Source organism: Zootoca vivipara, chromosome 2 (assembly GCF_965207765.1).
Source record: "Zootoca vivipara chromosome 2, rZooViv2.hap1.1, whole genome shotgun sequence".
NCBI classification, from domain to species: domain Eukaryota; kingdom Metazoa; phylum Chordata; class Lepidosauria; order Squamata; family Lacertidae; genus Zootoca; species Zootoca vivipara.
The window spans coordinates 33,183,509-33,207,798 of NC_142584.1; the positions used below are offsets into that span (position 1 = coordinate 33,183,509).

Sequence of the window (24,290 nt, forward strand, 5' to 3'; positions counted from 1 at the left end):
TGGCATATAGGTTCAAGACTTAAAAAGTGGCTGTCATCCAAGCGGATCCTTCTGTTGTCAAGTTTCCTGCTCCTCCCCTCCCTCTCCTCCTCAGCATCCTTGCCCTTCTGACAGTCAATTATCCCTGGCTGTCTCTTTGGAAACAAACAATGCAAAGGTGAAAGGAAAGAGGGGTAGCAGCCTAATCTAGCTGGAGCAGCTGAAGGACTAAATAATTACCTTCTGTCACTTGGCAGCTGCTTAAGCAATGATGGGGTGGGATTGCCAAAGTGGGTTGGGGGGGCTGCCTTTTTAGGCTGCTGCATTGTGGATGTGGCTTAATATTGCACACAGAACAGTAAGGAAAGATTTTAACCCTTTATTCTACACATCCACCCAGCTTTGACTACTAGGCAGCCTGGTCAGCTGTTTGCCACTCATGGCTTTGTTTCTATTTTACTTTATTTTGGAAAAATAGATAAAAAATGGCTGAATGGGGAAAAAAATATCAATTGTGCACAAAACAATGAAAAAATATTTGTCAATAATTCACAGATAAAACCATTAAAATTTTAAAGGAAATGTGAAATTATGTATCTGGATGGGCTTGTTTAATTTAAAAAAAACTTTTTAGCAGGTGTCTAAAGCAGTATAATGGGTAGCCTACCTAATGTCACTAGTCAGGGAGTTCCAAAGCATAAATGCTACCATACTGAAAGGTCAACACCTTATGGATGTGGGCTGAACATTACATGGCACTTGGCATGCTTACAATATGTAGTATTGCACTCCATAGCAGTGACCAGAGGAGAAATGCCCACTGGGAGGAGCAACGCTATGGTGCATCTGTAGCAGCACAACCAGACACTTTCATCTGCCCCAGCTGCAACAAAACATGTCTCTTCCGTTTCAGTCTCTACAGCCACAGCAGGCACTGTAACTCTCCCAAAAGTCTGACTGCCCTTGATGGTGCAATCTTCCATTGTCTCTTGAGACAGACGGAAGCCAACAATAATTGGCATGTATGGAGTAAACTCGTCCAAAGCTGGCTAACAGCTGGTAAAGAGTTCTTCTAGATGGGACCTGTGGCCAGGTTTCATCTTGCTCTCTGGGTGCCCCCTCCCCAACCACCAGCTATTCTGCAGGGAGAGGGAGAGGCTTTGGCATTGTGCAATCGCGCTCCTTTCTCTGCAAGAAGATTCATTGCAAAGAATATATTGCAATGAAATTGATCTTGAACTAAATGGGGTTTTGCCCCGCACTCTGCCCTGTGACTGGTTATGAAGAGAGACTGTTATGGGGCCAAACTGTGAAGAAGGGCTTTTGCATAGCTAAAGAGATGGCCAGGTATGTGTGATGAGTTGCTACAGAAACAGAATAGTTGGCAGTTGTTCTGCAAAGGGAACTAGCCTCTCCTTCTCCCCTTCCCTGGCTGGTGGGGATGTCATCAAGGTGTGAAAGAGTGTATTGGAACCAGGTCGGAGACCTGACTTGTTCTCCGCAAGGAAAAGCTATGGTATTGAAAGCACCCTCAGCTGATCTGAGAACAGGATCTGTTGGGAGTGTTGATGCAGTGAGCCTCCCATCTCATGCTGTGTGTGTGTGTGTGTGTGTGTGTGTGTGTGTGTGTGTGTACACGTTTCCGAGCACAGTTCAAAGTGTTGGTGCTGACTTTTAAAGCCCTAAATTGCCTCGGTGCAGTATACCTGAAGGAGCGTCTCCTCCCCCATCATTCTGCCTGAACACTGAGGTCCAGTACCGAGGGCCTTCTGGCGGTTCCCGTTGTAAGATGCATAAACTCTGCTGCTTCTCTTCTGTTTATGGCTGCAGAGGTATGGGTCCCCACACTCTCCCCACAAGCATCTGTCAAGTCCAAGACAGAACATTCATTATTGGGACCTTTGGACAAGCCTAATGTCAAGGATTACCAACGACTTAATTACATGGTGCACATTGTGTGTGAATTATATATATTCTCCATTCTTCTTCCAAGGAGCTCAACACATGGTCTCCCACCCAGACATTGCTCAGGGCCACCCCCTTTAACTTCAGCAGCCCCCTTGCCTTCAGACCATAATGCGGATCATGACCAGCTGCATAAATTTATTGTGCAGTAGCCTAAATAAAACATTTCCTTCTCACTCCTTGTGCCCTGGCTGCCCTTGTGCTTTTTCTCAAAGTGCCACATCAGTGGCAGGGACTTCCATGTTTTCTGAGCCCGCGTGTTTTACACCTGTGAAAATGTGATCACTTTTCCCCAGATAGGACACATATTGTGATTGCTTTGTGGCAAGGAAGAAGTCACAGCATCTTTTGAATGTTTTGAGACATTTGTGGCAAAAGGCGCTGTTCTCCAACTGCACCGTTTTTTAAAACCTTCCTTTTCTTTTCCTCCTCTTCAACTCCTGCACAGGAGTGCTCATCTAGTGATATTCAACAACAATACCAAAGAAAAGCGATAAAAGGGAAAGTGATGCTAACTGCAACAAGCAACTTCTTGCTAGTTAATCAAACATTTTCTTGGCTGAGCAACTGTTGGTTGCACTGGCTCGTCTGACTTTCCAATCATTTGTCTGTAACAGGATACTGCTCTCGAAGGCTGAACAATTTGGTATGAATGGACACAGTTGTATATTTCAGGTTTGAATGCCAGTTCATATTTCTCACCTGCCATTTTCATAGCAGGAATATCTATCTATATATCTCACACACTATATCTCTATCTCTATCTCATTTATATTTATATGAAATAGCTGCCTTGAATTGTTTAAATATTGAAAGGAAAGTCAGTTTGGAACCCGCTCTGCAGAGATGATGCAAACCACCCAGCCTTTCAATTTCTTCAGCGAATGCCCTGGCATCCAGATCACTCTGGGGCATTGTGGGAATCTAAAAATGGCAGGCATCTCTTAAGTCACCCACTACCAGACAGACAGGACTGGGGAGGATAGACAGGTGGAAGGTTCAAATTTGCAGGAGGGATCAGCACGGATGGGCCAGCGGAGCACAGAGGTCTCAGAATAGAATTTGACCAGGCTTCATATACACCATACATTTAAAGCACTCTCCCACCAAAGAATCTTGGGAACTGTAGTATGTTAAGGTTGCTGGGAACTGTAGATCTGTGAGGTGCAAACTACAGTTCTCAGGACTTATTTTGGAGGGGTGTGGTTTAAATGTACTTCAAGGTACACAGCCTGGGATGGAAGTTTATGATGTAGCACCCCATCTGAAGTGTGAATGCCTGCTCAGACATTATCTATAGAGTACCGTGTTTCTCCTAAAATAAGATGTGCCTCTAAAATAAGCCATGGCACGATCTTTTAAAGGCAAAAAAAAATAAGACATCCCCCAAAAATAAGACGTGTTGGGGGGTACTGGTACCTACCCGACCCTGACGTTCGCGGGACCCTCCTGGGCAGGAAATAGCCGCCTCAACCCTGCTGTGAGGCCGTAGCAGGAGACCCGGGAACTCCCCTGCGGAAGAATCGGGCACGCGCGCAAAAAACAAGTAAGCGGCGGCTGATCCTTCTGGCCCCGATGCCGTCCGACGCCACAAAGGAGCCTCAAATGAAAGGGGGAGCGTGAGCGCTCCAACGCAGCCGTGTCCCGTGCCCAAGAGTCCATCTCATTCCATTGTCTTTAAGGACAATTCATGGAAGCCTTAAGTTGGTGTGTTTTTCTTAAGCAGCAACAGAGAATCTGTAGTCGTCCAGAAGATGTTGGACTTAACTCCCATCAGCCCCCAGCCAGCAATGGCCAATGGCCAGAACTGCAGTCCAGAAATGTTTGGAGCACCACAGTTTCCCCATCTCCACTCTTAAGGATCAGAGCATTTGAAAATAATAATGTGCAAGCCTTGGTGTAGAATTAACAGTCACAATGAGTTAGCTGCTCACTCTTGGGTTCAGCCCATTCCTTGGGTTACCTTACCTTACTCTATGATGTTGCACTATATAGGCAGACTCAACAAGCACAGAATGGTGACACTTATAACAAGGAACACATGTATAAAGATTAAATAAAACCACAAGACAGCGTATTGGCAGCATACATTGTCATACAAATAATGCAGAGGAAAATTACAACAGGGATCCATTGGTACGTTGGAGAGTAAACAAGAGGATCTAGTACGATAAGGAGGAAAACGTTCACAAATCACTTTTCATAGCACCAAAAGCCTATTTTATAAAATACACAGTTAAATCATAGGTATTAATATTTATTATTTTATACAGTGCCATTTGGGGGGTGGGGTGGGGGTGAATGGCAGTTTTAACAGACAATTCAAATGATAAAACAGCTTCCTGCCCCCCCCCCCGCCCCCGAGGGACCCTACTGTTTAGAACAGGCTTGGAAGAGATGGAGTTGACTGGGCGAGAGTCAGCAAAGAGCTACATCCAATTGTTCCCTTACCTTCTGCTTACATACCAGTAAGTGAATACCTAGGCTGCTCTTCCACTGCTCTTAATTTTCTACCTCCGGTTTACAACGGGCAAGATGATGTCCATACATAAGAGTTCTTTTGCTTTTTGCTTTTCATCCTTGCTTGGCTGTTTCTTTCTCATGTTCTAATAAAATCTCTCTCATCAAAAGTACATAGATAGATATGGATATATTAGACAGAGAGACAACCGCTTTCTGTTTATGGAAAATATAACAGTCAGGCTTTTTCTCATTGCCATTAAAGAGAAAGAGGGAGAGAGAGAAAGAGAGAGAAGCCAAGAGATGTTATGTACTGAAATTCACGGGGTTGGAAAATTACATTCTGACGTATATTGCTTAAAAGGCTAACCAGTTACTGTGTATGTCTCTCTTCCAAAAATACTATCTTTTTCTGCTTTGAAAATTAACTTTAAAGTACATTTAGATTGTGGCATAGGATCATACTTTAATTCTGGATCAGCTTCAAATCTCAACTGCAAAGGTAATAGCTTTTGAATAAGGCTATTTTTAAGGAAGTGGCCTGCTAATGCACTTTTGTCTTTATCTGATCATGTTGTTGTTGCTTAATATGTAAATATTAATAAAGTGGCTTGCTGGTAGGATTGCCAGCTTTTTTTTCTTTTTTCTTTTAACAACACCTGGTCTTGTTGTCTTTAAAGAACAGACTGATTTGGCAAACACGATCAGGGGACAATGTTCATCTCCATGCCATGAAGAAACATGTCACCTGCTGATTTTTGCAGATCGACTTTCTACCGAAGGCACAGGAGCAATCAAGCCAGCTGCTATCCCCCCCCCCCCATGGGTCAGATGTCAACCTTGATGGAATTCAGACATTGCACCATTCAAAATCTGATCAGCATGAATTAAAAGGAAAAGAATGAAATGTTGATTCTGGCGCCGAGCCAATCCTGGTGCTAACTCTGGAGCTGTTATCCTGTGCACAAAGTTCAGGAATAAATCCCATTCACTTCCATGGGACTTATTCAGCTATAACTGCCCATAGGGTCAAGGCCTTAATATGTGACTATGATTGTAATTCTATGCATATTTGATCCATACATGTGATTAAACTCTATAGAACTCAGAGGGCCTGAAGTCTGAGCTAAAAAGTATAGAATTGGCCAAAAATAATGATATATTCTCTCTCTCTCTCTTTCTCTTTCTCTCTCTCTCTCACACACACATACACACACACAAACACACACGCCATGAGAGAATGTCTTAGGCCTCGTGAGATGTCTAGAAATGCATTTATCGACATATTCTTTTCATATATCTCATTTGGTTTTTGGTTACACTCGCTTTACGTATTCAAGCTTTGGCTAAATCTCGTCGGAAGGACTCTCCTGTAATCTCATGACTCCTGGAGTTGGATCTGTGAGGGGGAGGAAACACTAGATAATACAAGACTCACGACAAAACAGTGAGCGTTGGAAACACTGTTGATATAATTCCAGAGAAACTCCAGCCTAGAGGAGTTAACAGCAGAGATAAGCAGGAATGATAGACAAGACTAGAATTTGACCCATAGTTAAGATTTTGCAGAATCTAGGCTATGTAATGCTGTGATCAAATGCATCTCCTAAGGAAGTGGCTCTGAATGGATCATGCGGATACAATTCTGGACCTAGGTCCTGCAAGCACTTATGCACACGTCATCTAGTGTTCTGAACAAAACAAGGACACGGTTACTCATGAGTGGTGCGTGAGCACAAAAGTGCTTGCAAATGCTAGAGCTTTAAATTCTCACCTTAAGTACAAAAGATGGAAACGGACAGATTCAGTGCCATTTGATGGAATGTCCTCTGCAAGGCAGACAACAATTGTAAATCTCCAGAGCTATAAACGTGTATGAGCTTTTAACAGTCTTGATCTATTTAATATTTATTTTTTTCCCCTGGGGAAATTAAAGATATTCCCTCCCCCCCGTCACAGTGTACATGATTTAAATTTGCCTGTCTATACTTCGGGGAGAGTGCTTATGCACAACCGGCCTTCTATAGCTTTGCTGGCCTTTGCTATAGAAATCATAAAGCACTTCCACTCACTAATATGTACACAGGATGTAATTAAAGGAGACAGATGTAGTTCTCTTGGGTGCTATCATGTTCCGGTGCCAGTTTTTTCCTCATGGAGACAGAGCATTTCAGGTCTGCGGGAGCGGCTCTGTCACTTTGCTGCTGCTCCTGCCGCTGCTGCCACCGCCGTCACCTGGGGGCTCCTGAGGGAAAAAGCAACAGAGACAACCCGCTCGTGATTCAATTTTTTAGGTTTCCTTTTGGTCAGGGAAGGTGATCAGATGCAATGTCCCTTCAAGCTAAGGTGTGTAAAATAATTCCAACACCTCAACGCTCCATTAACACTCATAAATACAGTGGTACCTCGGTTTAAGTACACAATTGGTTCTGGAAGTCTGTACTTAACCTGAAGCGTACTTAACCTGAAGCGAACTTTCCCATTGAAAGTAATGGAAAGTGGACTAATCCGTTCCAGATGGGTCCGCGGAGTACTCAATCTGAAGCGTACTTAAACCGAAGTATGACTGTAAATGTTAATACCAAATCTCTCTCTCTCTCTCTCACTCTCTCTCACTCTCTGTGTGTATCTATATCCATACTCAACGCCAATAATCAATATAGGGCTGACAATATACTCTTACCATAGGAAGAATCTATTATTGTCATTATTATCCATGTTATATCCATTTTTCATAAATTCAATCAACAACAGCCATTAACTTCTAACATTTCCCCTCTTTTTCTCTTCCATCACATAGTCGAACCAACTCTGTGAGTTGATGCATTTCTGCCACTTTCTAAACTTGAACCAGCCAGTAGTTTTATTCTTCCAGTTTGGGGCTGCTAACATATGGGCAGGTTTTCAGTTCCATACCAATTCCTTAAGTTTAATTTGGCCATGTAAATAAACTCCAGGAAATTACGAAAGGGTCCCAAGATGTAACACAACGTCATTATACATTATCATATATTAGGGCTGCCATATGTCCAGGTGGAATTTTCAAAAGTGTTGGTTTTTGGGTAAATTGCTGCAAACTTTGGCAAAAAAGCTTAACAACTTTTGTGTCCGGATTTTCACTTTTTGAAATATGGCAACCCTATCATATATCACAGTGTGATTAATCTAGTTACTTTTCCCCAGCATTCCATTATTGTCTAATGTCTTTTTTCCTCATGGGGAAGGAGGGGTAAGGATGGCCTGTGAATTAAGATCTGCTTTAGACATCATCTTTTGGGCAGCCCTGCCATCTAAGGATGACTATGGTCCATGACTGAGGAGGACATCTCAGTTGTGGCACCACACTTGTGGCAAAGGGTTGCCTGACAGGAAAACCTATTCTTTCATTCATCCCCCCCCCCCGGCCAGGCTTTTAAACTTAAATATAATTTAAAGTTACATTTCTTTTTGTTGGGTGGTTTTTAATGCTGCCTTAATTTAGTTAATATTATGTTTTTCATGGCTTTCACATAAGAATGTAAGAAAAGCCCTGCAGGATTGGATCAAAGATCCACATAGTCTAGCAGTCTCTTCTGTGGTAAACTTTTCTTTTTTCTTAAATTGAAGGCTGGTATAAAACACTCTTAAAGCAAACAACATACTCTCCAATATTTCTCTGATGAAAATAGGAATAATAATAATAATAATAATAATAATAATAATAATAATACCCCACCCATCTGACTGGGTTGCCCCAGCCTTTAGATGTCTTCTAAAGGTTATATAGTTACTTATCTCCTTGGTCAGGGGTTGCATAACTCCATACCCTCCAACATTTCTCCCATGAAAATAGTGGAACACCCTCCCCTTCAGATGTCAAAGCGGGGCATTCTGAGATCGAATCAGAAACCGGGACTTCTGTAAATCCGGGATTGTCCCTGGAAAATAGGGACGCTTAGAGGGTCTGAAACAAGGGTCTGCTACTGTTTTCGAAGAGAAACTCCCAAACTGCGAACTCAATCCATTAACAGCGCAGTCCTACACACCTCTACAGTGGTACCTCGGTTTATGAACACAATTGGTTCCGGAAGTCTGTTCATAAACTGAAGCGTTCATAAACTGAAGCGAACTTTCCCATTGAAAGTAATGGAAAATGAATTAATCCGTTCCAGATGGGTCCACGGTGTTCATAAACTGAAAATTCATAAACCGAGGTGTTCATAAACCGAGGTTCCACTGTACTCAGAAGCAAAAACCAATATATCTGTGGTGTTTTTCTCCCAGATAAGTGGATAAAAGTTTGCAACGGTTTTCAGTGACCTTCTCTAGATTTAGCACAGCTCATGTCCTATTTTACTCCTTCATAGTGAAATGCAGAATGTTACAAGTTCAGTTGGCCGATTTGTAGCACGGGAAGGAATGGCTTTAATCAACACATTATATATCTACAAATCACGAGGGCAAGTTTATTATTAATTCAAGCAAGAATATTTCCTTTTGGAAGGGAACTGGTGTGTGTGTGTCTGTGTGGTGAGGAGGAGGATTAAGGAACTCGCTGAGTCAATTAAAACTACAGGTTGATTGTTTTATTATATTTGGAGACTCTGGGATCCCTTGGGGGCTGTTGGCAAGAGATTTGCACAAGGGGAGAAATGGAATTTTCCATGCTCCATCTCTCTGTGAAATGAGAAGATTGATGCTGTGTAATTTCTGGTCATTAACCCACTTTCTCTGTTCAGGAGGACAGAACAGGAAGTGCGTAACTGCCCACACGCCACAAAAAAATTCATCTTTTTAGTGACTCTTAAAAAAAAAAGTAACAAGAAATTATGCTGAAAGCTGTCCCTGGATATTCCCCCCCCCCAAATGTCAAATATAGGCTTGCTTCCTGGTCTATACCCTTTGATTACCTCCCCCCCCCTTTCTATTTAATCCATTTGCTGTCAAACATTGGGGAATTAATCTTAGTCCAAGGTGACAGTTTATATTAAGTGCTTCTCAGATATACGATATTGCTCTGAGCAGACGAAGAAGAGACAGACGAGGCCAGTTCACATTCCTGCCCTGGTATCACTGCAGAAAACCTTTCTTTCTTTCTTTCTTTCTTTCATTCATTTCTTTAAGAGGATGTCGGGGTGGAAAACCCATTGACGTAAGTTATTGGAGCTCTGCTTTAATTGAGGAAGCCCAACCTATTTACGCTGGCTATGGGTCTGGTCTATGCAAAGTTGCTTAACAGGCATTTTTTTTTTTACACCCCACCTTTTTCTCTAAGCAGCTTACGCTGGCATACATGGTTCTCGCCCTCCTCATTCAATCCCCACAACAACCCTGTGAGGTAGGTCAGACTGAGAGGGTACGCTTGGCCCCAGGTCACCCAGTGAGCTTCATGGCCGAGTGGAGATTCGAACCCTGATCTCCCAGGCTCTGGTCTGACATGCCAACCACAATCCACATTGGCTCTCTATGGTTAGGTTTTTGAAACTGCAGGTCCAACTCACGGTGTATTTATCATATGACTGAAATGCAGTGAGGGCAGAATTTCCACGGATGCCAATCAATAATTGACTGTAGGATGATCATGCTCATCCACTCATCTAAAACTTATGTCCTGCATAAATTAGCAATGAAGAGGGTGAAACTATACAGTTACAGCTGCTCTCCCTTGCAAAGTTTCTTGGGGAAAGGCAATTTGCAAGGTAAATCTAAATCTGCTGAAGGGGTGGGGGGTGGGGAGCAGCTGAGGAGTTTTTCAGGAGGAAGCAGGCTGGCTTTTCCCGAGAGAAAGGCTTCGCACATGCATCTGTGTGTAACACGTAAAAAGGTAAAGGTAACAGTTAAGTCCAGTCATGGATGACTCTGGGGTTGCGGCGCTCATCTCACTTTGCTGGCCGAGGGAGCCAACGTTTGTCCGCAGACAGCTTCCGGGTCATATGGCCAGCATGACAAAGCTGCTTCTGGCGAACCAGAGCAGCACACGGAAACACCGTTTACCTTCCCACCAGAGCGGTACCTATTTATCTACTTGCACTGGCGTGTTTTCGAACTGCTAGGTGGACAGGAGCTGGGACTGAGCAACGGGAGCTCACCCCGTCATGGGGATTCGAACTGCCGACCTTCCGATCGGGAAGCCTAGTAGTTTGCCCTTAATTCCTCTCGACCATTCTTTTGTGTCCGCCACCGTACAGTTCTTGGCAAATGTTCTGCAATCCAAACAAAGAACGCAAATTGGTATATTTATGCAATGCCATTTGCATGCTTTGTTTAATTTGCAGAATTTGGGTTTGCAGGTCAAACAGAAACAAGTATTTTTAGTTTAGAATTCTAAGTACAAGCCTGAGGGCACTTGAATGTGACATTCTCTTGCATGCTGCAATCCCTCTATTATATGCAACCCATCCCGACTTTCACTTTTTAGTTTTGTTCTTACTTGTATCTTCAGAGCAAAGCAAAATGGCTTCAGGATGACAGCAGAAAGCTGATCCCCCAAACCACCCATAACTGATGTGCCTATACTTGAGTCCTGGTGGAGTATTGATTTTAACATCATTAGCAGACCCTCCAAGTGTCCCTATTTCTCAGGGACAGTTCCAGATTTACAGAAGCCATCCTGGTTTCTGATTTGACCCCAGATTGTCCTGCTTTTCCTTGGAGAATTGTTGGAGGGTATGGTAGGCTGTCCCTATTTTCATCAGAGAAATGTTGGTGGGTATTGGGGTTATGCCCAAGCCAAGGAGATAAGTAACTATACCACCTTTATAAGACATCTGAAGGCAGCCCTATACAGGGGAGTTTTGAAAATATGTTTTATTATATTTTTATATATGTTGGAAGCCACCCAGAGTGGCTGGGGCAACCTAGTCAGATGGGAGGGGTATAAATAATAAAATTATTGTTGTTGTTGAACAGGACACCCCTATTTTCATCAGAGAAATGTTGGAGGGTATGCAATAGGTTAACTATTTATTCTTCTGTTTAATCTGGGTTCTCAGCTTATGCTGTACAGTACTGTACTTGACTGAGGAAAGATGATTAACAACACAACTATTTTAGGGCCCCACCAGATTTCTTTTTCATTCATGGTGATTTGCCTATGATTTACCCATGACGGCATAGGGACACATTTATATGCCATCCCATAACCCAAGCAATCTCTTGGGGATGCCCTAGCTTGGGACCTCCTGCATACAGCTATCCATTGGATTAGATTAGGCATCCCCAAACTTCGGCCCTCCAGATTTTTTGGACTACAATTCCCATCATCCCTGACCACTGGTCCTGTTAGCTAGGGATCATGGGAGTTGTAGGCCAAAACATCTGGAGAGCCGCAGTTTGGGGATGCCTGGATTACATGGTCTACAAATCCCCCTAGTCCCGATAAACAGTGTAAATGCAAACTGGGTTTGTTTTATTAAACGAATTGGTGGTATTTAAATAAATAAATAAATAAATAAATAAATCTTAAAGTGTTGTAGGAGTTATGAATATCAGGCACTGGTCCAAGTTCCAAAATGCCGTGCCTAATAATTAGATAATTCTGTGAACCGCATGTGGTTCCAACCGAGATTGACGACTTGGATGACCATACTTGCACTTGTCTCATGACAGGGTAGTGCAGCAAAAGAAGAAGAAAAAAGGAGATTGCCTGCATATATATGGGCTTCTATAGGTTTGGTTTGGTTTTTAAAGCAAAGAGCCCATCAGAAATGGCAGGCTGCCCCTGGACAGCAAATCAGTAACTGTACTGCAAACCAACACGACTATATAAAAGTGCTTTGGAGAGAGTGGGTGGAATGGAATGAACTACAACCTACGCAAAAACTAAAGCAGAAGAGCTCAGTAAGGAATATATCGCCCTGATCTTTTATTCCCTGCCGCTTAAGGAGGCCCACTTTACGCCCTCTCTATTTATTGATCACTAATCAATCATCAGCTCAGCTTTTGGATGATTGGCTTTGCCAATCCAGAGCATGGATGTGCATCACTTGTCTGTGAAACCTCTTCAGCCCACTCTCTGTGGTTAGCAGCTCCGGGGGCGTGGTGATGTGCACTGCAGCATTGCTAGCCAATAGGCAGGATGTCATGTGTGGGCAGAATATGCCTGGGATGCAGAATTTTGTGGCGGAGATGATAACCGCATGAAAACATGTGATGCAAATTGACCTGATCCTAGCTGGATCCAAACCAGTGGTTTATATGAGAACAATTTTCAAATTGCTAATACAGGCTCCCTGGAGCCTTCTTGTTCCCATCCATACAAAAGTCTTGCTGGCCACAGCCATTTGGGAGAGCTTTTGATGTTAATCTGCTTCCTCTTTGTGTTGAAACTATACACAGGATGTGGTGAGGACCCCAAGGATTGGGTCTGCATATTAAGCACATTCATGTATGGAAACGCTACCCACCCCCCTCAGCCTTACAGGGATAAGTGAGAATTCAGGTTTAACTGGATAGTTACTAATGCTACACAGCTTTTTAAGCTTCCCTGATGGTTCCTTCAAGATGTTGTTGTTGACTCACTCACTTGTTTTGGCTGTACAATCTGTTATTACATTTGCAGAAGACAAGATCGGGGACACATGGGGAAGGAGAACAAAACAAGCGATCACTTTTGAATTACTTTGAGCCACTAAATCTCCTCTCCTTGCAAAAAAACACAAAACGGTGGAGGGAATTCTGCTGCTGAAGAAATGTAACAGGAGCTTAGATCCTATCTGGATGAGATAGGAATGACTGGAGTGGTTTGGGGACGTAGCAGAGAACTCTTGACCAAAAGCTACCTTCATTCTAGAGACTAACAATTGAAGGCAGGCATAGGCAAACTTGGCCCTCCAGATGTTTTGGGACTACAACTCCCATCATCCCTGACCACTGGTCCTGTTAGCTAGGGGTGATGGGAGTTGTAGTCCCAAAACATCTGGAGGGCGGAGTTTGCCTATGCCTGACTTAAGGTAATAGAGTCATTGACTTGAGATAAGGGTCAAAATGGCCATACATCTCATGCTGCCTTCAAATTTATCCATAATAATCCTAAGAACATCAAAAAAAACTAAGATCATGGGCACTGGTCCCATCACCTCCTGGCAAATAGAATAGGAAGAAATGGAGGCAGTGAGAGATTTTACTTTCCTGGGCTCCTTGATCACTGCAGATGGTGACAGCAGTCCCGAAATTAAAAGATGCCTGCTTCTTGGGAGAAAAGCAATGACAAACCTAGACAACATCGCCGAAGAATTGATGCTTTTGAATTTTGGTGCTGGAGGAGACTCTTGAGAGTCCCATGGACTGCAAGAAGATCAAACCTATCCATTCTGAAGGAAATCAGCCCCGAGTGCTCACTGGAAGGACAGATCCTGAAGCTGAGGCTACAATACATTGGGCACCTCATGAGAAGAGAAGAGTCCCTGGAAAAGACGCTGATGTTGGGAAAGATTGAGGGCACAAGGAGAAGGGGACAACAGAGGACGAGATGGCTGGACAGTGTTCTTGAAGCTACAAACATGAGTTTGACCAAACTGCGGGAGGCAGTGGAAGACAAGAGTGCCTGGCGTGCTATGGTCCATGGGGTCACGAAGAGTCGGACACGACTAAACGACTAAACAACAACAAATCCTAAGAACACAGGAAGTTCTGCTGGACCAGACCAAAGGCTCATCTACTTCAGAGTTCTGTTCCCATGACTGTATCATATTGCTTCCTATACTGGAAGTATTTATTTCTGATAGGTTTTTATTTATTTATTATTACAGGAATCATATACCGCTTGATTGTAAAACAGCAACAACCTAAAAGCAGTACACAGCCATCAAGACTAGTTGCCATTGCTACCATTCTCCTCCGTGAATTTCTCTAAATTCCTTTTTAAGGCCACCCAAGTTGGTGGACATCACAGCCTCCTGCAGGAGTGAGTTCCATAGTTTAACTGTGTGCTGGGGAAAGAAGTACTATGTCTGTCTCGAATCTTCCAACATTCAGCTTTGTTTGATGGCCTGATTCAAGTATGAGGAGAGATTTTTTGGGGGGGGGGATTTCCCTCTTTTATCAATATCTACCTTTCCCTTCCTAAATTATAAAGGTCCAAATGTTGTTAACATTTCCTCATAGGGGGAAAGAGATTCAACACGTGTTTCTGACCATTTTGACCAAAGAAAGGAACAAGATGGAAAACAGGATCTTTACAGCAACCTCTTGAGAAGCAGGAAAAGAGCCTCATTCCTCTGAAAGGGGAAATGGGATGGTGACAAAACTCCTAGTGCGTATTTGCACTTGGTTCCTTTTCTGAACACTCCCAAGACCTGTCTACAAATGGGTAAAGCCTGGGGTTTGAGTGAGCCGCACTAGGGCTGATTCCCACTCTTTGCATACCCTGTTCCTCTGATCTTTGTTCCACAGGGATTTCTCTGGTACTAACTTGAATTTTGAGACATACATTGCTTGCATGCCCATCTGTTACTGCCTATCTCTGACATTCTGAGGCCTCTTTTCCATTTCTTCCCAATGCCCTTCTGCAAGGGACAAGGCGCAAGGAAAGGTGAATCGGGTTCCTTTTCCTTTCCTTTCTTTTCTTTTTCAGCTGAGGTGCTGATGAATAACATGTGAAAACAGATGGCGGTTGCCATGACTTGTCTAGTGGAGCTGGGAGGGGCAGAGGCTAATTTTGAAACCACAAAATTAGATTACTGCTTGATGCAAGGAGTTCTACGAGCATCAGAGGAGTCATCCTCGTTAGGTGAGGACTGAACCCCAAGACCATAACCCCAGAGGGGCTACAAAGTTTAATCTGCCTCCTTTACCTGGATCTACAGCCTTTTGTTTTTCAGAAATATAATCTAATGTCAGTATTTCCCACCTTCCTTTTTTCCTGCCCAATACACAGAAAGATATTGGGATGCTTGGCACATACTCATTTTTCTAATTTTTTAAAATGGCTTTTCATTCAATTGGGATTATTTAATACATTGCCATGACATTCAGGGCTCATCCACACTTTTGCTTATCTCTGCTTTCTAGGCATGTATATGAGAGGTTTTTTATAACAACAACAACAACAACAACAACAACAACAACAACAACAACAATTCATTTTTACCCTGCCCTGTGGGTGGCTCCCAACAGAATATTAAAAACATGATAAAACATCAAACATTAAAAACTTCCCTAAAAAGGGCTGCCTTCAGATGTCTTGTAAAAGTCTGATAGTTGTTTATTTCTTTGACATCTGACGGGAATGGGTGCCACTACCAAGAAGGCCCTCTGCCTGATTCCCTGTACCTCACTTCTCGCAGGAAGGGAACCGCCAGAAGGCCCTTGGCACTGGACTTCAGTGTCTGGGCTGAACGATGGGGGTGGAGATGCTCCTTCAGGTATTCTGAGCCGAAGCAGTTTAGGGCTTTATGTGGCGGGAGGGCTCTTGGACTCTGTCGGAGCACCAGCCTCCCTCTCTAAGCCAAGCAGAATCCTCTCAGGCTTTAGGAAGGAGGCACCAGGTGGACATTTAGGGGGCTCGACTAGTCCCTCTAGTCCACTGAATGCAACCACTGCTGGGAAGTGTACTTCACCAACCTAAATTAGCCAAAGCATGCTGTATGATAGATTGGGAAAGTGTTAAGGAGTCACTCAACATGCTGTGGCACCCACATTCTGCTCTAGGCTTGCTTCAGCTGTTCCCTATCCAGGGCTGTCTTAAACATATGCGGTGCCGGGCTGAAAAGATCTTCCTGGTGCCCCCCCCGGTTGCCCAGTCCCAGGCACTCAGGAGAGCGGAGCTGGCCGGCCGCCTTAGCGTCTTGCTGGCTTGGTTGCCCCCGAATTCGTGGCGCAGAGCAGAAGAGCCCACCGCGGCGCTCTGACTGACAGGCGGTTTTTCCCCCGGACTCAACTCTCGGCCCCCGGACTCTCAGCCTGGCATCCCTGAGAGCCCACCACCCGGGTGCCCCGCACCCCTAGCGCCTATGGGTAAGACGGCCCTGTCCCTAACTCCAGCTCTTTTGATCTTAATGCATACTTCCAGCAACATTGGATATGTTTTGTTATGCCTTTTTTGTGTGTGTCCCAGTTCATGAAAACAAAAAGCAGTGTTACAGTGCATGGAGGATGCTTCATTTAGTATGCAGTTCATGTACAGAGGCTGTCATAGTGATCTGGGAGATTTCAGCAGAGCAAGAAAAGGTATGTATATGTTTGCAGAGGCAGGGTGAATATCACTAGACTAGGTAACACGCCACTGCACACAACACATCACCAAACAGTTACATTTCCACCATACTGTTCCTTCTTCATATGAAATGGGCATTAGCAGGATCTACTACAATTAGGAATGGATCCAGTATGTGTGAAAATAATAATAATGCCTCACTGGGCAACTGTAGATGGACAGTGAACACAGGTAAAAAGAATTTGCCTACTAAGAGTAAGGGCAGGAAGCAATGCCCTCACCCTGAACTGGCTTTGTGGCATCATCATGTAGCTTGATCTGCTTAGCTACATGCCACTCCTGGCTAGCTACATGTCAGTGCAGGAAGCATTGGCTGCCAGGCATTTTTGGTGTGTGTGTGTGTGTGTGTGTGTGTGTGTGTGTGTGTGTGCGCACGCTATGACATCATTACACCAATCCCATGAACCTTGACTGGCTGGGATTGTGTAAAAATGGCACTAAAGATCATGCCATCTCTAATTGATCATGCAGCAAACAGCCCTCAAAGAAGAGCAAACAAATGAGGGGGAGGGGAAAACATGGTACTAAGTATATTCTGGTGTATAAGACGACTGGGCGTATAAGACGACCCCCAACTTTTCCAGTTAAAATATAGAGTTTGGGATATACTCGCCGTATAAGAAATACAACCCGGCGTATAAGACGACCCCCGACTTTTGAGAAGATTTTCCTGGGTTAAAAAGTAGCCTTATACGCAGGAATATACAGTATTTTTTTTTAATGCTGCCAACCTTTTCATTGTTTGTTTAAAAGCAGCTGTGATGTGGGAAAATATTGCAACCAAAGGAATAGGATTTTGAAAACCCATGCAAAGCAGTAAGGACAGCCTCTTTCAATTGATGCCAGACAGAGCATGGAAATTAGCAATCCTGGTGGATGTCAACAATCACAGTTTGTGTATTCCTATGCAGGGTTCTTTAAAAGGTTGATTACCTATTTAACTACTTATTTCTAATAAAATAAGATACTTCAGCATCTCAGTACAGGTGATGTTTTGAGGAATGTCTCAGCTAAGTGATTTGTCACAGCGGGTAAGTAATTTTAGTTGCATTGTTGGAATTGAGTCACAGCACCAAACACCTGTTCAGAGGTGACAGTTCTGACTGAAAGCTGATTTGGAAGCCACCTCTTCCATTCGTAAATTCATGATGAGTGATCAATATTCTGCTCTGAAGATCAAGAAGGGAAAAGCTATAATGGGGATCTGCTTATAATTTTCAGCAACAAGGATTGTTAAGCACTTTGCAGAATTAAAATGTTCTGTAATTAATAAATGCAGGCATTCTTCAAGTTCTCTGACAGCAGTTTCATGGGGTACAAGACTTTTTGGCATTTTAATTCTAAAATTAAAATTGTAGTTGTTTGTTTAAATGTTTTGTAGACTTACTAGATCTATGTATCACTTTTTATGCTTGGGCATTTTTCAAAAAGTGTACATTATACAGTATCAATTATTAACATATCTGAAAAAACATGAATAAAAGTAGATGTAAAAGCAAATCAAGCCACACAGGGAAAAAGAAAAAGAAAAACAGAACAAGCCATATCCTTAAAACTCCTAGTCTCTGAATGTCTGGAGAAAGAAAAACATATAATAATAATAATAATAATAATAATAATAATAATAATAATAATTAATAATAATGCACACAAGGAGACGACAGATTCTAGAGGCTGTTGCTGAAAAAGTATTGCACTTTGAAGAAGACAACCTAGTGAAATTGTTGTCTGCCTGTCTCAGTGAATGGATCAAAATCAGAATTTTGAGTTGGGCTCAGAAATAAAACAGTAACCAGGGCGGATGTTCTAGATTTAGGTAGGTAGCTGTGTTGGTCTGATGCAGCCGAAATAAATAAATAAATAAATAAATAGTCCAGTAGCACCTTAGAGACCAACTAAGTTTGTTCTTGGTATAAGCTTTTGTGTGCATGCACATGAAAGCTTATACCAAGGGCAGATGTTGAATATGATTCTAGTACCTAGTGCCCATCAATAGTCAACCAGCTTATCAGGGAACAACAGGTGACCTGTTGACCAATTTGTGAATCGTGAACTCCCTAGAATATGTTACAAAATCTGATAGAGTGGCCGAGGTTTTATAAGGGGGATGCATAGAAAATCGTTGGTAGACAAGCTGGGGCAGAAAGTGCTGAGAGTGTTAAAACCCATTATGACATACCATTCTATAAGAGCTGCCAAACACTAAATCTTCTCTCATCTCATCTAATGCTGCCATATGTCAACCGTCAATTTCAAAGATTGAGATCTGATATCTTTGGGCATCAAAGACACACAGGAAACATGTGGGGAATATATGGAAAATATTTGAGAGTTCAAAGAGTTGAATCCATCTGTCTCGAGAGACAATGGAGTCCACCTCTGAGGGCGAAGCCAAACTGGTGAAGAAGAATCACAGCACCCGCTGTGACTGCAGAGATCAGTAACTCATCATTGCTGCCTCACACATTATTTTTGCTGCATTAGCAGCACTGAAGTGATCTCTCTGGGATGCAAGCCCCTCCCCTCCGGCCTCACTAATGTGGTCCAAAAAGAAAGCAGAGCAATACATTTGGCACAAGCTTGGCTGCAGGAATTGCTGGAAGGAGGCATACAAGGCACCGTTTTGACTGTCCACTCCAGGTTTGTGTAGGGTTTACTCATTAGCCTTTTCTTCTCCCCAAGATTTCCTGTAATTACAATTTCCAATTTAGCTAGGATTATGTGTGCATAGCTCCTACCTTGATCATTGCTGAACTGAATGAACGAAAATCCAACTTTCTTTTACACAGTTAAAAGACTAAAGAGAGTATTCTCTAGCCTCCCGAGTGCTGCAATTTGCTTGAGTAATCACAGCCTATGGGTTCTTGGACAATCCAATTAGTTCAAGTCAAAGTGTGTTAGATTCACGCCACGAGAACTATGCAAGGCATTAAGCAGAGTAAACATGGCATGATGCAATCTATGACTTATCTACTGAGCACAGAGTGAAACAGAAGAGATAAATGGAATCTGGTTTCCAAGAATTTTCATTTTGAAATGTCTGTTGCTTTTGATATGAGAAAGAGTGAGAGAAAAAGCTTAGGATCCAGATATTAGACCTGTATGAAACATGGAGCAGCTGTCTCTCTCTGTGTGTGCTAAGGGAGCACCACAACTTGAGCCAAGGTTTTTTCTTCGTTTCTGCTCTTCCTCCCTACTTTTAATTCCATTGGGTTGTTTTTTTTTAAAAAATGCATTCCAGTTTTTCACTTTGACATTTGTGTTTTCTTGATAAATCTGTGAATACGTCATAAGTCTTCCAGACAGCTTTGGAAAGGGAGGAAAACAGAAAAGAGGACAGCCCTTAATTTTCACCATGTTTTTATTTTTTTAAAAAAACCCAATTTTAATTTTGATAATGTAATATTTATAAACATGTTTTTGCACATGTATATGTTTTATCTTAGTGGTATCTTAGTGGCATGTCATTTTGCTTATTAGGTTGATACACAAGGGATGGCAGCTGTACACATCTGGATTCTATTTAGTAACAATTAAGTCTGTAAAGTAATAACAATAAACCAGTATTATCATTTTTTATAATGTGTTTTTGAAGGGCTAGAATTTGCTGTAGCAACTTGGCCAGAAACAGAACAAACAAAATGCTCAAGCCTGACAGGCTTAGAATTATTTTTCTCCACCTGACTATTATCTAATTCTGATGCCAATGTGCCTAATTTTTGAGATTCCTTGACCTTGAGGTCTCTCAGGCACCAAGTTTAGGTAGTAACAGATAATGTTGTCGTTGCTATGTGTGCCTAACTGGTCAGCTGTGATGAATTCCTGAGTTTAATTTCAATGCTCTCATGTGGGAGTTGCCTATCCACAAATAAACTGGCTAAACCGTACTACTGAAATAGACTTTGCAGTGCTTCGAAGACATCTCAGAAACTTCAACTGGTACAGCCACCAGGATGCTAACAGAGGGCAGAAGTTCTGAACCCATGACACCAGTTTTGGGCTAGTTGCATTTGGCTATATTAGAATGCTGATATAAGCTTTGAAGGCCCTAAATGGTTTGGTACTGGATTACCCAAGGGACCATTTGCAGCCATATTACCCTGCCCATAATCTAGGATCCTCATCTGAGGTCCTGCTTGTGTCCCCCACCCCCACCCCAGCTAGGCTGGTGAGCAAATGGGGCAGGGACTTTTCATTAGTGGCCCAGTAATTGTGGAACTCTTCCAGTTCACATTTGTTCTGTTCTGTCATTCAAGAAGGTATTAAAAACTTACAATTTTCTTATTTCCTTAAAGAATGTTGGCGATCTAATTCAGTACCTCTCTTGCCTGTATCTACTCCATGTTCCATACACTGCCTTAGGTTCTGTTGTTCTGCGTATGGCTTTGTGAGGGCTCGGCCTGAAAAGCGATTAATAAATAACTGGAATTATAAATACCGTAAAGAATGTTCAGATGACTTGGTCGTGGGGCCAATTGGGCAGGTCTTTCCCACAAAACCAGCCCCCTCCTTCTAGTGCATTGCTAATTCCATGGGAAAGGCCTACATGGTTGTTCCCCTGAAATACAGCTGGGTCTCACATCGAATGAGTACCCAAATCTTGGATTCTGGAACCCTGCTGAAAAGCTACAGGGGTCTTCTGGCAATACTCAATATTCTCTTTACTTAAAACTTAACATGTCAATAACTTGCCGGGTGATGGATGAAATGCCTTGGAGGTCCTACATGTCAAGATAAACTTAGTGTGTGAACATTTGAGGGAGCCTGCAGAGATCCTTGGTGTCCCGTTGTTTAAAACCCTTCTATCCCTGCTGTGAGTTTGGATGGAATTATAACAGGTTTTCACTCCACAGTTTTTCTTGGAAACATCTCAGCAGTGCAAACAAATATTCCATGAGAATATGGCGTTGGTTCAGAAGCACACTGAGATTCCCAACTAAATCCCCATAATGTTTTGGGCTGGGATCCTTCGCCCTTCTCTTAGTTCTTTATGGATTCTCTTGATATGAGCCTGGATTGGATAGTCTTTGAAGGAGGTACAGGAGTTGTTCTTGTGTCTGAATATTGCAACTCTCTGCCTTTTAACTGGTGGCAGAGAGCCCTAGAAAAGGACAGTCCCTATTTGCACTGGAGTCCATCGTTAGCTAAGCAAAGATGTTTAGAATTCCAGATGGCTTGCTGTCAGGGTTCAGGTTTTCTCAGAGAATGAGCAAGGGGAGCAGGACTATCTCCACACCGCCAGTGACTCTGAACAGCCAATGGACCCAGATATCCCTGCCCTAACATTGAAGGTTCCCATACCAGCTGCCAGGGTTCCTGGCCCGCCCTCAGACATGTCCCGCCATCTCTCCCATAGTCAGAGGAGCAGAGGTGATGAGGAGCCAAGCAGAAGCTTCAGCGCCAACACCAAAGTGCCCCACTAGCTGCATGTGAAGCTACTCAGGAGGAAGAAAGGAATCACTTGTCTGGATAAGGGCCCGGCCAAGAGCCAGGAAGGGGTGGAGCCTCCACTTCCCACTCTGAGCTGCTTCCTTGCAGAAACAATAGCTCTCACCCAACAGATCACCTTCAAAACCTGGGGGAAATGGACACTTGAACACAGCTTTTCATCCATTTCATATACAGGTCTTCTGCATCAGTATTCTGTTTGCTACGATGGTCACTTACCCATTGCCAAAAAAGAAGAAAGGCATTGCCAGAAAAAGAGGGAAGACAGAGATTTGCATGAATAGAATATATGCATTGCCAAAAAAAAAGGAGGACAAAGGAGGACAGATATTTGCATAAAATTTACATTTGCTAATGTGCAAATTTAGAAATAATTACTATAATTTGAATAGAAATGAGATGATAAATCTGTGTTGTTAAGAACATAGGAAGAGCTGTGCTGGAGGCAGACCAAAGGCCTATCTAGTCTTGGCTTCCTGTTTCTCACAATGGCCAACAAGAGATCTATGGGAAGCCTCCCAACAAGACAACAGTACTCTAGACCCCAGCACCAGGTATTCAGAGGCATGCTGCTTCTGATTCTGGAGGCAATACAAGGACATCATGGCTGGTAGCCACTGGTAGCCTTGTCCTCCACAAATTTTTGATGAAGGAGCATTCAGGCATGTGGACCCTTGACCCATCTACCATCTGCAGTGACATACCACCCAAATACAGATTTTCCTCTTCATAAGCTGTTTAAAATAAATATAAAGCTTATGAAACAGCTGTCATTCAGTTGTCAAATTTACTTTAATAATCTCTTGAGGACTAGAAATTTACTTAGAATTAAAAGATGGCATTTACTTCCCTCAAGAAAATCAGTAGAACCTTCATAAATACCCTTAAGACTTCGTGCCCCATATCTTTGCCTGAACTGGGAGAGGCAAAATCTCTCATAAATATTCTCTCAGAACTGCTGGCTGAAATCGGTCATGGTGTTAATGACTTAAGTTAGGAATTTCTGGCTCTTTGCCTCAGAGAGAAGAGAGCACTTCCAGATATCATTGCTTCATTTGTCACAGACTTCCATATCGTTCCGAATTGGAGCACATGCCCTATTCTGACTCCATGTCCTTCAGCTCACTAGACTATTTTATGTAAGCTAGCACTGGCCTCTCAGTGCCCTTGTCAGGCTGAAATTGTAAAGCTGCCTTTTTCTTCCTCTTCCTCTCTCTGCAGTTGCTCCCTGCTATGCCCAAGCTCCTCTAAGATAACTATTTCCTTCCAGGGATACGACACCGACGAATGCTCACCATATGACCGCTACTTTGCAATCTAGACACTGGATCTAAATTTTCAAGGTTGCCTTCAGATGACCCATTTGTTCAGCATTCATCCTGATTTGTTTGCACAAAGTTTGCAGGGAGGTTAGATGACATCAACTATTTATTGAGCATTCAGCCTGATTTGTTTGTACAGAGGTTATAAGATGTTGCGTCAACACAAACTTTCCAGTGCATTTTCCCATCACAGAACAAGTCCACTAATTTGTGGAAGTGGTTTTTTTGTGTGCAAAATCCTTCTGAGCATATTAGCACATAATGCATCCTTGATAGCATAACCATGAAAGCCAGTTTGTTTCCGTACTAGCAAAAGGGGATAAGGTCAGAGGATCCCAACCAGAATGATGGTATGCTTCCTTCTGACTTGAGCTGATCTTGAAGCAACCCGGGTCAGCGGAAACACATCCATTAGCTGATGCGTTGGAAGCAAGCACCATGTTTCCATGCACTCAGTGTCAGCCTGCAAGGTCAGCTGGACTTAGGTCACTTGAGGTGCTTTCAGTGGACAAAAGTTAATGCAAGTGGAACAGTCCCCACACTCTTAGTTAATCTGCTGCAAGGACATTCTGTCAAACCACATTAGTCCTTCTGTTGCCTGTTTTGCTGCTAGAGGTATAATTACAGTAAACGACCTTTCTTCCCTACTACTTTATCCATCCAGATCAATATCTGTATGAATGTTGATGAAGGTTTTTGGTAGGTTCCAGATTTGCATGCAAAGAGAGTTAAGAGTCCTAATCTCATGTGGAACAAATAGCTAGGTAGAAAAGGCTAACCTCAAAACGCAGAAACGAATTGTCTGCGACCCGGAGAGGAGTGGTTTGGAGCCCAATTCTGTGCAATTCATCAGATTATCGTGTAAACCCAAATTTACAGAGAAAAGCATTGAGATCGGTGTTGTTTGAGAGTAAAGTCATGTA

General features: G+C 42.9%; 1 protein-coding gene across 2 annotated transcripts in view; it reads right to left on the reverse strand.

Annotated features, from left to right (window-relative positions):
- Nucleotides 1–4,016: 4,016 nt before the first annotated feature.
- The window catches only part of CYGB (cytoglobin), a 51,804-nt gene continuing 31,530 nt past the window's right edge, over nt 4,017–24,290 (reverse strand). For both annotated transcript variants that reach the window (XM_035104552.3, XM_035104553.3), the window contains exon 4: nt 4,017–6,649. In XM_035104552.3, the coding sequence (XP_034960443.2) occupies nt 6,598–6,649 (52 nt within the window). In that variant the 3' untranslated portion in view covers nt 4,017–6,597. The remainder of the gene's footprint in view (nt 6,650–24,290) is intronic.